At 40.5% G+C, this 14,183-nt stretch overlaps 1 protein-coding gene across 8 annotated transcripts in view; it reads right to left on the bottom strand.

Annotated features, from left to right (window-relative positions):
- Nucleotides 1-14,183, bottom strand: part of GMEB1 (glucocorticoid modulatory element binding protein 1) — a 38,278-nt gene that overhangs the window by 13,892 nt on the left and 10,203 nt on the right. For 6 of the 8 annotated variants that reach the window (XM_045476340.1, XM_045476343.1, XM_045476344.1 and 3 more), the window contains 4 exons: nt 8,622-8,734; nt 7,786-7,910; nt 6,375-6,478; nt 903-1,060 (listed from right to left, as the gene is read on the bottom strand). In XM_045476340.1, coding sequence (XP_045332296.1) covers nt 903-1,060; nt 6,375-6,478; nt 7,786-7,910; nt 8,622-8,734 — 500 coding nt within the window. The remainder of the gene's footprint in view (nt 1-902; nt 1,061-6,374; nt 6,479-7,785; nt 7,911-8,621; nt 8,735-14,183) is intronic. The other 2 variants (XM_045476346.1, XM_045476345.1) reach the window with 1 other exon arrangement.

Genomic DNA, 14,183 nt, shown 5'->3' with positions numbered 1-14,183 from the left:
CCACAAGAAACCTTGAGAGGTCATTTTTTAAAAATGTACTTCCCTTATATCCATTAGTGTCCTTGTGACTCTGTGAAACACATATGTAAGTCTTCTGGAAGCAGCTGAGACAGTCCAAGAATCTTAGCTGTGCTAAATCTTCAGATGGACTAACTGAATCCTTTTTTTTCCCCTAAATTTGTTTGTTTGTTTAAGTAATCTCTACACCCAGCGTGGGGCTCGAACTCATGACCCTGAGATTAAGAGTTGCGCACTCTTCCAACTGAGCCAGCCAGGTGCCCTGGGACTAACTGAATCCCTAATAATTATCTCACATGAGTCCATCTTCTCTGGAGATAGAGAGCTCTAATCCCAAGGTCAGTGATACCAAAGTTAAGTGTATGCCCATCCTGCCTCATTTGTGAGGAAGCCTCAACATGATTATCTGGATCCCTTCCAGGCAGAGCTCTTTGATCCGTATATCAGAGTCTTTAGAGTCCAGTCCAGCCAACCATACATTATCTTTGATACATCTCAGCTCAACAGTTGAAAACCATTCACTATCTTAATCCACCTTCCTGCCTTGACCACTAGTAGAGCAAAGGATTTTCAAAACAATCTAATTTCAAAGATCTGCTAAGTGGCACCAAAGTGAAACCACTGAATAAGCATAATAACCACTGAACCATCTTTCTAATGTTCACCATGCATTATAGGAAAGAAACACGGAAGGAGGTCTGGCCAACAGGAATCATCTAGGAGAAAACATCTATTTCTAAAGCATGGAAGTGTACCCAAGATTAGCATACTTTACAGGGACAACAATGCTCATGAGAATTGAAATTAGGAAACACAAAAGAGAAATAAGGGGAAAGTGTTACTAAAAAACACAGTGGGTTTTCAGGTGGTTTCCTACCCCCTACCATCGGCCGAAGTGGGTGTCTGCACCACACTTGTCTGCTGTCCTGGCACCGGAGCTCTTGCACTGCTGATAAGAAGATCAAATTTGGTGCTTCTGCAGGTATTGGAGCAAACCTTGTCATGTTGGTAAAAATCAATCTGTCCGGAGTCCATCATTTTCCTGTGCAAAGGGAGACAAGAAGTATCAGTTCAGCCTGCACTTCATCTAGATGGAACTAGGCCTCTGGGACAAAGAGAGACAAAGTTGCTGAGTCTACTCTATAGATTAGCATTAAGTCATTAGGTTGCAAAAATTCTAATTGGGATTATAATTTTCATTGGTCCCACCCACATTCCTAGTCTGCTCATTATGAGTATTCTCTCATTTCCCGTTATCACCAAGCTTTAGGTCCACACTCCTGACAACAGCTGAGTTTCCCCATAGAATCTCATTGAAACCAAACCCAAAAGGGAAAAGACTAGTTCATATCCCAGCACAACTGAGAAATGCTACAGGGGAATAAGAATTTTGTGATGAGATTCTGATGTATTAGTATTCCTAGACCAGCAAAATCTGTTGCCACTTTTGGAGACATAAAACTTCAGCAATTTCTTTCCTTAAAAAAAAGGTAGCAACTCTCCTATAAACACAGAGCAAAGATGGATAGCAACTCTCCTATAAATACAGAGCAAAGTTGATTATACTAAACCCTACTATAAATCGCCCTTATAACTGGATTCACAAGAAATTGTTATCATAGGCTATGAACAAACCCATGGGGTATTTTAATTATAGTATACTCTATGTTATAACATGACTTGGCTTTCACTAAAGATCTTTCAAGCATTCTAATTCCTTTTTACATTTGGGGAAAGTTGGCATGTGCTTGTTTTTTTGGGCAAAAAAGAAACGGCCAAGAACAACAAAAATAAAAGTTAAAAGTATTCCTTCCCAATTTCCTTCAACCACTGATCTCTGCATACAAATCATCTGTAATGAAAAATTTTTAATGTGTCTCTATTAAAATAATATTTGAAGAAAAAAATTAACATTTTCTGTGGAAAATACAGAAAACTATAAAGAAAACAACTGCCATTTAAAGAATCCGACAACACAGAGATAACTAACATTTTGGCATATTTTCTTCTACTCAAGTTTACATACATAGGTGTCTAGGTTTTTTTGTTTTCGTTTTTATTGAGAGAGAGAGTAAGCATGCATGTGAGCAGGGAAAGGGTAGAGAGGGAGAGAGAGAACCTCAAGCAGTCTCCATGCTGTCAGCGGGGAGCTCCACCTGGGGCTTGATCCCATGAACTGAGATCATGACCTGAGCCGAAATCAAGAGTCAGACGTTTGACCGACTGAGCGTCCCCATACATGTGTTTTTTAACACAACTAAAATCACATTAATTGTGATTAAACACACATATGTGTCATCACATTGTTTAATCAATTGCGTGTGTGTGTAGACACACACATACACACACACACACACACACATACACACACACACACACACACACTTTTTTAAGTAATCTCTACACCCAGTGTGGGGCTTGAACTCACAACCCTGAGATCAAGAGTCACAGGTTCCACTGACTGAGCCAGCCAGGTGCCCCCAATGTTACGTTTTGTTTTCTTTCTTTCATTACATCATAAGCAGTTTTCCATGTAAAAACTCTTCAGAAATATTTTAATGACCCAGGGGCACCTGGGTCAGTGGAGCATGCAACTCTTGATCTTGGGGGTTGTGAGTTGGAGCCCCAGGTTGGGTGAGGAGATTACTTAAAAGTAAAATCTTAATTAAGAGGTGCCTGGGGGGCGCCTGGGTGGCTCAGTCGGTTAAACATCTGACTTTGGCTCAGGTCATGATCTCACAGTTTGTGGGTTCAAGCCCCACGTCAGGCTCTGTGTTGACAGCTTGGAGCCTGGAGCCTGGAGCCTGCTTTGGAGTCTGTGTCTCCCTCTCTCTCTCTGCTCCTCCCCCACTAATGCTCTCTCTCTCTCTCAAAAATAAATAAATATTAAAAAAAAAAAAAAAATTAAGAGGTGCCTGGGTGGCTCAGTTGGTTGAGTGGCGGACTCTTGATTTTGGCTCATGGGGATGGAGCCCCGCACTGGGTTCTGCACTGAGCGCAGAGCCTACTTGGGATTCTCTCTACCTCTGCCCCTCCCCCTCCCCCCCCCCCCTGTTGCTCACTCGCTCTCAAAAAAAAAAAAAAAAAAAAAAAAATTAGGGGCACCTGGGTGGCTCAGTTGGTTAAGCGTCCAACTTTGGCTCAGGTCATGATCTCACAGTTCATGAGTTCAAGCCGCACATCAGGCTCTGGGCTGACAGCTCAGAACCTGGAGCCTGCTTTGGATTCTGTGTCTCCCTCTCTCTCTCTGCCCCTCCCCTGCTTGAACTCTGTCTCTCTCTCAAAAATAAAGGTTAAAAAAATTTTTTTAATTAAATTAAATTAAAAAATAAATAACATTTTGGGGCACCTGGATGGCTCAGTTGGTTAAGTGCCTGACTTCAGCTCAGGCCATGATTTCATGCTTCGTGAGTTCAAGTCCCACATTGGGCTCTACGCCGACAGTGCAAAGCCTGCTTGGGATTCTCTTTCTCCCTTTCCCTCTGCCCCTCCCCCACTCACTCTCTCCAAATAAATAATAAACTTAAAAATAAACAAATAAATAAAGTAAAATCTTTTAAAAAATGACCTCAGGGTGCCTGGGTGGCTCAGTTGGTTAAGCGACTGACTTCAGCTCAAGTCATGATCTCGCAGTTCGTGGGTTCGAGCCCTGCATCGGGCTCTGTGCTGACAAATCAGAGCCTGGAACCTGCTTCAGATTCTGCGTCTCCTTCTCTCTCTCTCTGCCCCTCCCCCACTCGTGTTCTCAGAAATGAACATTAAAAAAAATTTTTTTTAATTACCTCATTTTTTGTTTTTTTTTTAATTTTTTTTCAATGTTTATTTATTTTTGGGACAGAGAGAGACAGAGCATGAACGGGGGAGGTGCAGAGAGAGAGGGAGACACAGAATCGGAAACAGGCTCCAGGCTCCGAGCCATCAGCCCAGAGCCCGACGCGGGGCTCGAACTCACGGACCGCGAGATCGTGACCTGGCCGAAGTCGGACGCCCAACCGACTGCGCCACCCAGGCGCCCCTAATTACCTCATTTTTTAATGACATCATAATATCTCATAGTATATACTCATGTATATTTAGATGAGCCACAAGTTTACTTTAGATATACCTTGAATATATATTAAAGCAGACTATAATTTTCAACATAATAAATAATGTTGCAATGAACATTTTTTTTTAACTATTTTTGACCTTTATTTATTTTTAGTGACAGAGAGAGACAGAGCATGAGCAGGAGAGGGGCAGACAGAAGGAGACACAGAATCCAAAGCAGGCTCCAGGCTCTGAGCTGTCAGCACAGAGCCCAATGCAGGGCTCAAACCCACAAAGTGTGAGATATGACCTGAGCTGAAGTCGGATGCTCAACCGACTGAGTTACCCATGGGCCCCTACAATGAACATTTTTATGCCTGAATCTCTACAAGCACTATAGATTTTTCTTAGGACAGATTCCTTAAAAATAAATAAAGACACGGGCACCTGGATGGCTCAGTCAGTTGAGTGACCAACTTCAGCTCAGGTCATGATCTCATGGTTCATGAGTTCAAGCTCCGCATTGGGCTCTCTGCTTGTCAGCATAGAGCCCACCCCACTTTGCTTTGGATTCTCTGTCTGTCACACTATCTGCCCCTCCTCCACTCAAGCTCTCTCTCTCAAAAATAAATAAACATTAGTTAAAAAAAAAATTAAAGATAAAGAGTAAGATGTTCTCAAAGCTGTTGATACATGTTATGTGGGGCACTTTCCATTCTTGACCACAATTTAAAATTTTCTATCAGTAAGTGAGTGCTCAAGAATTACCAAATAATGTTAATCTTCACGGGGGGCGGGGGGATTACAATAATAAATTTGCTGTATAAAGAGATAGGGGTGATGGTATTACACATCCTTTTTTTGTTTTTTACTTTTTTTAAATGTTTACTTATTTATTTTGAGAGAGAGGGAGGAGAGACAGAGACAGCACACACACGGGGGAGGGGTAGAGAGTAAAGGAGAGAATCCCAAGCAGGCTCCATGCTGTCAGCACAGAGCCCAACGAGGGGCTCAAACTCATGAACTGTGAGATCATGACCTGAGCCAAGATCAAGAGTCCGATGCTTAACTGACTGAGCCACCCAGGTGCTCCTAATTTTATTTTCATGTTTATTTATTTATTTTGAGAGAGAAAAAGAGCCTGAATGGGGGAGAGGTAGAGAGAGATAGAGAGAGATTTCAGAAATCTCAAGCAGGCTCTGTGCTGTCAGTGCAGAGCCCAATGTGGGGCTTGAGCTCACCAACCATGAGATCCTGATCTGAGCTCAAATCAAGAGTCAGACACTCAAGTGACTCAGCCGCACAGGTGCCCCATTTTTTAAAAATAAGGCTTCATGTCCAGCATGGAGCCCAACATGGGGAGTGAACTCACACACTAAGATCAAGACCTGAGCAGAGATCAAGAATCGGACGCTTAACTGACTGGGCCACCCCGGCATCTCAAGGGCATTACACAGTCTAAAGTTTATTTCTGTGGTTCAATGATGGCAAAGATTGCATTCACTAAGCATGACTGTTACTTATCAACAGCACCCTCCATTTTACCATATTATCCCAGAACTTGTCAGCCTATACTTTTCCATGGTCATCATGCTTCCTCAGCACCAGGCTTAGCTCTGCCTGCCCTTGGTGATCTCAAGTAGGACTGTCATCTACTCCCAAACTTCTCTGTCCAGAAAGGATCCTAACATCCTGACATTAGAAAAAATTTGCCTTAAATGCTGGGAAGAATTAATTTAATTCAATCTTCCTTTTCTTACAGGGATTTTAAGAACAAGCTGGGGTGCCTGGGTGGCTTAGTCGATTGAGCATCCAACTGTTGGTTTCAGTTCAGGTCATTATCTCATGGTTCATGGGTTCAAGCCCCATATCAGGCTTTGTGCTGACAGTGCGAAACCTGCTTAGGATTCTCTCTCTCTCTCTTTTGCTCTCTGCCCCTCCCCTGCTTGTACTCTGTTTCAAAATACATAAATAAACTTAAAAAAAAATGAAGAACAAACTGATGAAAGTCAATACATGGGTTGCTCAAGCCAATTCTTCAGAGGGAATAAAAATTTCAAACTGAAGAGAAAATATGGAATTATCTATATTCTACCATAATTAAGTGCCCCAAAGTCAGTTGAAAGGTATGTGCTTATTTTTTTTAATTTTTTAATTTTTTAATTTTTTAAAGTAATCTAGTAAATTGAAAAAACAAACAAACAAACAAACAAACAAACAAACAAAAAGTAATCTCTGTACTCAACGTGAAGCTCTGAGATCAAGAGGTGCACACTCTTCTGACTGAGCCTGCCAGGCACCCTGGTATGTGCTTGTTAAAAGCTCACCTGAGCATGATTCCACCCAGACGAATGGCTCTCTTCCAGTCCTTTAGGGTAGACTTGCCAGCCAGATGAACAAAATGCTTGGGGCTGATCAACTGATCATTGAACTAAAGGAAAAGGAAAAAATCCAAAATAAATCAAGGTCAACTGACGCAGGCCAAGAGGGAAAGAAAGGTAACTCTACTTGTTACATACGAAAAGTGCCCAGATGGCATCTTAAGTCATAGCCTTGTATCTTCCAGCCTTCTGCCCTGTTGTGCCAGAGAAGATGACCCTTCCCTGGGCATAGTGCCCTGTCTTGGTACAAAGCTACAGAAGACACGAGGATGATCAGAGATTAATATACCGATTAACATCTGAAATCCATTTATGCCCTAAATCAGGTACTTGGGTTCAATGTTGCAAAGGCTGTTTAAATAAACTGAAATAACCTACCTAGCCCTAATGACAAGATTCAAGATATGGTGGAAAGACTAGCATAGAAACCATTATCACTGCAGAGCTTCAAAATTCTGCAATCCTTCACGATTCTAGGATGATACCAAAGGTGGTGACTACTATCTACGGGTACCGTCCTGACTACCACTGGAGACAGAATAAGCAATTATTTCCACATTGTGCTCTCCTGAAAATTTATTTTTATCAGTGATAAATTTCAATAACCTCTACCATAATGCACACTTGTGTAAGGCATTTTACACACATTATCTCATTTCATGTGCTAGCAACCTTATAGTATGTGTGTGTGTTGTGCATATGATTATTCGTATTTTAACATACGAGCCTCTATGGGGCGCCTGGGTGGCTCAGTCGGTTAGGCGGCCGACTTCGGCTCAGGTCATGATCTCACGGTCTGTGAGTTCGAGCCCCACGTCGGGCTCTGTGCTGACAGCTCAGAGCCTGGAGCCTGTTTCGGATTCTGTGTCTCCCTCTCTCTGACCCTCCCCCATTCATGCTCTGTCTCTCTCTGTCTCAAAAATAAATAAACGTTAAAAAAAAAAAAAATTTTTTTTTTAAATAAAAAAAAAAACAAAAACATACGAGCCTCTGAAATATTAAATAACTTATTCAAGGTCACCTAGCTAGTCAGTCATAGATATGGGACTTCATTCATTCATTCATTCAACAAATATTTATTGATAAATATACCAAACATCATTCTAGGTGCTGGGGATATACTGATAAACAAGACAAACAAGTTCTCAGCTCTTATAGATCTTGTATTCTGCATGGAACTTGAATCCAGGTCAATTTCCCTCCAAAGTCCTTAATTTTTTCTACCGTGACAGCACGGACTACAGCCACAAAACTGAAAACACTGATATGGTAGACGAGAGAGAAGAGGTACTGAAACTATACTCTTTGAAAACAAGGGGCCCCAAAACAGGCCCCAGCAAGGAGAAAAGACAATTACCTTGACACATTTCACATTTATTCCTGGACATACAAACTTCTTCCAGAGGAGAATGGCTTTGCTCTCCCCACAAGTTATGGGGTAAGCAATTTCCATATCCTCATTTGCTTCTATAGTGCTTGCATCTGAAAACGGAAAAAAATATCAATTATTTATTGAACACTTTTCCCCCAAAAGCTTAATTCAAAATCTCTAGTTTCCTGGTTCCTCTAAGGAGCTAACAGTTCACATTGGCTGGTATTGTTTAGGAATCTTCTGCAAGAAGTTTGGCATACCAGCTTTCTTACCAAGCTCACACTATGTGTCAGACACTGTCCTATGTGCTTCTACATGCTTAATCTTATTTAGTTCTTACAACAATCCTGTGAGGCAGTGATTGTTTCCTATGTAGGCATATGGGACTTGGAAAGGTGAAGTGACTTTCCCAAGGACACACAGCTAAGAAGTGAGAAAACAGGATTTAAAATCTGGTTTGCCTAATTTCAAAGTTTCTTTGTTTGTTTGTTTTTCAGTTTCTTTCCACTGATTGCCTTCCAATCAACACCTGATAAGTCCTCATCAGCAACTTCTCTAATGACAGGATCAACCTTGAGGCTCCAATTTCTTTGTGGAATTTTTGTAGATAAAAAATCTTTTCAGCATCCTAGCAAATTGATGTTAAACAATCAACTGACAGCTGTAGCATCTTAGTGGTGTCTCTAGATGCGCCATCAAATCGATGGCTACGGCATTGGTGGGGCATACTGGGTATGGGAGGGGGGACATAAGGCATAAAAGGCAACAAATTTCAACCAAGAAAGCTAGGGTCAAAGGCGAGAAAATAACAAAAGACTTACCAATCCCTTCTTCAATTTTGTGAATCGTGTGAGTTTCTACTGCCACGACTGCCGTGTTGTTCTCGGACCCAGGTTCATAAATCCTGTTGTAAAAGTGTCCATCGATAAACAAACTACATAAATCATGAAAAAATTAATATTCACAGCATGGAGTTAAGAAATTTCTTATAATCTATCTCAAAAGGAATAAAATAAATACACTTTACAACACTATGTTAGTGCTTTGACTAGTTCCCCACTGTATTTACATTCCAAGCTGCCGAGGACAGCTTAGCAGCCACTACCATGCATAAGAATCAACAACTTTCCTCACCTCAAAGCCAAGTTCCTCTTGCTACTGTCCTTACACCAGACTTTTCCCTTCCTAAATTTAAACACTTCTGACATAAAATGTTGCTTCAACTATAAGATTAAGTCATATTATAGAATTATCCTAGCAAGATTAAAAAGTAATACTGTTGGACAGTTCAAGACAGGAAGAACCCATTGACCACACAAGTTGATGTCCTTTGTTGGAATCTAGACACTTCAGTCTTTTTTAGCACTTCTGCATTTTTCAAAGACTCATAACCAAACTATTGACATGAGCAGAGCCTAGTTAAAAACTATGCCCAAAGTAACTAGCATTAATTAGAGATACCACCTCAGGGAAAGTCTCTAAATGTCTCTACCTTCTAAGAAATGTGCTCAAATAACCTAATAAAATACGCTGATGACCTCTGTTTAATTTTTATAATAAACTTAATGCGTTCACTATTGCATCTTGTTTGAAAGCACTGCCTGAATAATATCCCTTGTATCAGTGATCACCCACCCCCATGGTGACACCTTTAGCACAAACCTCTCCTCTAAATTTCACACCAGGATACAATTAACTGCTAAATGAATAAATACATTTGGATGTACTGCAGGACTTTGTGGAATTCATTATGTCTAAAATAACCAAGTTCTCTTCCCTCTCCCAAACCACTCTTCTATTCTCTATCTTTCTTAATGGCACCTCCTAGCATTCTATAGCCTAAGACAGAAGCCTGGGAATTTCATCAGATTTCTCCCTCCTCCTCCTCCTCACCTCCCACATACTCAGCCACCAAATCCTACCAGATGTATCTCCTTAACACCAGCCAGCCTCCCTGTCTCTTTTTCCACTGCTACTGCCTTAATTTAGGCTGCATCATCTCTAGTCTGAACTAGTCTCCTTGCATCTACCTGATATTCTATATTCCTACCAGAGTGATCACAGAAATCCCTTCGGAAAACCCTTCAAGAACCCTCTACTTGCTGTTATAATAAAGCCCCAAATCCTTAATAGGATATTTAAGTTGCTCTAAGATCTGGCCCCTGGTTTCAGCTCTCCCTAAACCTCACCTTATAATCCAAGCCCCACTCATACCAAATTATTTGTGGTTTTCAGAACTGTCATGTTCTTTTATACCTTCTATCTTTGTTCTTATTTCCCGCTTTCCCCAGAACATGCCTCCCCATCTATTTGTGTATTTGTGGGGTTTTAAAAAAGATTTTATTTATTTATTTATTATTTTAAATTTTATTTACTGTGAGAGATAAGGAGAGCACACATGAGTGGGGAAAGGGGTAGAGAAAATCCCAAGTAGGCTACATGCTGTCACCACAGAGCTGACACAGAGCTCAAACCCGTGAGCTGTGAGATCATGACTTGAGCCGAAATCAAGAGTCAGAAGCTCAACTGACTGAGCCACCTAGGTGCCCCAAGATTTTATTTTTAAGTAATCTCTACACCCAACATGGGGCTTGAACTTACAACCCTAAGATTAAGAATTGCATGTTCTACTCACTGAACCTGCAAGGTGCCCATCTATTTGCTCTGTAGTCAGTAGCCTCTATGATGCTTTTCCTTCCATATCAGTCTCTCCAGTATAATCACCTACTTCCTTCTTTTGACCCAACTGTACTTTACGCCTTTGTTACAACACATATAACACTTCATATTATATGTTTGTTTACCTGTCTGCCTTCCCTTGGGCATGGTCTAAGAGGTCCCTGAGAGCAGAGATTATGTCTTATTTACTTATTCAATTTTGTATGTCTACTGTGTCAAATACTAACTGGAACACGACAAAGCACCCAATAAGTGGTTGGTTGGTGAATGAGGATTATGATAAACATGAATAATCACTGCTTCAAATAAGTTCAGTAAACTCACTCTAAATTGACCAATATGTGCAAAAATCCTTTTTTTTTTTTCCTTAGGGTGAAATTCTTGGGGCGCCTGAGTAGCTCAGTCAGTTAAGTGGCTGACTCTTGATTTCGGCTCAGGTCATGATTTCATGGTTCATGATTTGGACACCCACATCAGGCTCTGCACTGATGGCATGGAGCCTGCTTGGGCTTGTCACTCTCTCCCTCTCTCTGCCTCTTCCCTGCCATGCTCTCTCTCTCTCCCTCAAAATAAATAAACTTAAAAAAAAAAAAAAGAAATTCTTATTTATACATAATTTCAACAACCAGTGAATTGCACTTGTAGTGGGAAGTAGGGGCACAGTCTATATTTTTATGAGTAAACGAGGTGTTATCGAGAAAAAATTTCTAGGGCACCTGAGTGGCTCAGTTGGTTAAATGTCTAACTCTTGATTTTGGCTCAGGTCACGATCTCACAGTGTGTGAGATTGAGCCCCACATCAGGCTTTGTGCTGACAGCATGGAGCCTGCTTGGGATTCTCTCTCTCTCTGTCCCTCCCCATCTTGCTCGCGTGCATACACGCTCTCTCTCTCAAAATAAACTTAAAAAAAAAAAGAAAAAGAAAAAATTTCCTAAAGCAACTCAGAATAGTAATGGATTTAGCTTAATTCTCTATATCTACTACAACTATAGTAAAAAATCATAAAATATGTTGAAATGTTAAGGGACTGTAAGATAGTGACATGCCTTGTGAATCACCAAAGGAAGGTAAAATTATGTTTACTAGAGCTTTAAAATTAAGTCTGCATCATTGTATTCTAATTCTCTGAAAACCCACATATAGTTAAGTTCTTTTTTTTTTTTTTAATTTTTTAAATGTTTATTTATTTTTGAGAGACAGAGACAGAGCACAGGCGGGGGAGGGGCAGAGAGAGAGAGAGAGGGAGACACAGAATCCAAAGCAGGCTCCAGGCTCCGAGCTATAAGCACAGAGCACAATGCGGAACTCGAATCCACAAACTGTGAAATCATGACCTGTGCCAAAGTCAGATGCTTAACCAATTGAGCCATGCAGGCGCCCCTATAGTTAAGTTCTTTTTATTCAGAATGTTAAGGGAAGAAATTCTGATTAACTGAACGTTAGATTAAGATTATTACATAAACTGGGGCGCCTGGGTGGCGCAGTCAGTTAAGCGTCCGACTTCAGCCAGGTCACGATCTCACGGTCCGTGAGTTCGAGCCCCGCGTCGGGCTCTGGGCTGATGGCTCAGAGCCTGGAGCCTGTTTCCGATTCTGTGTCTCCCTCTCTCTCTGCCCCTCCCCCGTTCATGCTCTGTCTCTCTCTGTCCCAAAAATAAATAAACGTTGAAAAAAAAAAAAAAAAAAAGATTATTACATAAACTAAGTGGTACCTTACTGATTTGAAAGAGCTTATAATATAGGCTTTAAACTTTCTGCTAGAGAGGGAGAGAGGGATCTGAGCATGAAAGGGAAAGTAGGGCCAATACTCTTCAAACTGAACTATTGCAATACATTTGGATTGAATGTCCTCTACAGGAGAAAAAAAAAGCTAGTCAGGACGCTCAGTAAATTTACGTAGTACACTAAAATCACCAGTCCCTGGTGATGTTAAAAACTATTATGAATCCATACAAAACAGATGAACATAAGGGAAGGGAAGCAAAAATAATATAAAAACAGGGAGGGGGACAAAACATAAAAGACTCTTAAATATGGAGAACAAACTGAGGGTTACTGGAGGGGTTGTGGGAGGGGGGATGGGCTGAATGGGTAAGGGGCACTAAGGACTCTACTCCTGAAATCATTGTTGCACTATATGCTAACTTGGATGTAAATTAAAAAATTAAATTAAATTAAAAAAAAAACTATTATGAATCCAAAATGAATTGGGCAGCCAAGAACAATGAAGGAATCATAGTACCTTCACTCCCCTTGATAACTTTTTTTTTTAAACTAAGCTCTATGCCCAATGTGGGGCTTGAACTCACAACCCTGAGACCAAGAATTATGTGCTCTACCAACTGTGCCAGCCAGGTACCCCCTGCTCCCACAACTTTTTGAGTATAAGAAATTATATTTGAAAAAGTTAATAGCCATTTTATTTTTTTTAGAGAAAGCATATGCTGAACAAATCTTCTATGCTGAAAATCTCCTAGGATTAAAAGCCTTCTAGATACTTTAGTATCTATATTAAAAAAATAATAATAGAGTTAAATGTGGACATATTTTAAAGCCAATCTAGTGTTATTATGAAAGTGTCATAAAAAAAAAAGTGTCATCTTATTCAGTACGTCAGATTCTATGTATTTATATCAAGAGAACATTACCAGACACTCTACTTTTGCTTGATAATGTATTCCTGGAAACATGTATATAATGCATACTTGAAAAAGTATAAAATATCATATATGTAAAAGTTAAAAAAGACATACAAGAGGAGTTCTATATATTGAAATCTAAAAATATTTATAAGAGGGGTGCCTGGGTGGCTCAGTCAATTAGGTAACCAACTTTGGCTCAGGTCATGATCTTGCAGTTCGAAAGTTCGAGCCCTGCATTGGGCTCTGTGCTGACAGCTCAGAGCTCAGAGCCTGTCTGAGATTCTGTGTCTCCCTCTCTCTCTACCCTTCCCCAGCTTGCGCTCTGCCTCTCTCTCTCAAAAATAAACAGTAAAAAACATTTATAGAAAATCTCTATTTTTTGCCTTTTGAATATCTTTTCCAATTTATTCCCAGCAATTCATACATGTTCTTTGATCGTTTCTTTCCCTCATGCTTGAATCTGTAGCCATTCAGGCTACGTGTGACTGAGGCTAAAGACCTCATGATTTCTATCTTTGTCTCAACAGTATTAAATTGATGAGGCCTATACCTTTTTTTTGGGTGGGGAGTATAGTTGACATATAGTATTACATTAGTTTCACTGCGTACAACAAAATGGATTCGACAAATTTATACATTATGCTGCCTGCCACAAATGTAGCTACCATCTGTCCTTATACATCCCTATTACAATTATCACTGACTATATTCCTTAATGCGGTCCCTTTCATGATGTGACTTATTCATTCCATAGTGGAAACCTCTATTTCACACCTGCACTTCTTATCACTAGTATCAATATTTCTGTTCTCTGCTAAAATGCAACAAAATATCCAAATAATTAAAAAATACAGGGCCCCTGGCTGACTCAATCAGTAGAACCTAGGACTCTCAATCTTGGGGTTGTGAGTTCAAGCCCCACATTGGGCTCAGAGATTACTTAAAAATAAATTAATTTTAAAAAATATAACTAGATGGGGCGCCTGGGTGGCGCAGTCGGTTAAGCGTCCGACTTCAGCCAGGTTGCGATCTCGCGGTCCGTGAGTTCGAGCCCCGCGTCGG

The sequence above is a fragment of the Leopardus geoffroyi genome, chromosome C1, assembly GCF_018350155.1.
Source record: "Leopardus geoffroyi isolate Oge1 chromosome C1, O.geoffroyi_Oge1_pat1.0, whole genome shotgun sequence".
NCBI classification, from domain to species: Eukaryota; Metazoa; Chordata; class Mammalia; order Carnivora; family Felidae; genus Leopardus; species Leopardus geoffroyi.
The sequence above is the reverse complement of the archived record's forward strand: the minus strand, read 5'-3'. Positions and strand labels throughout refer to the sequence as shown.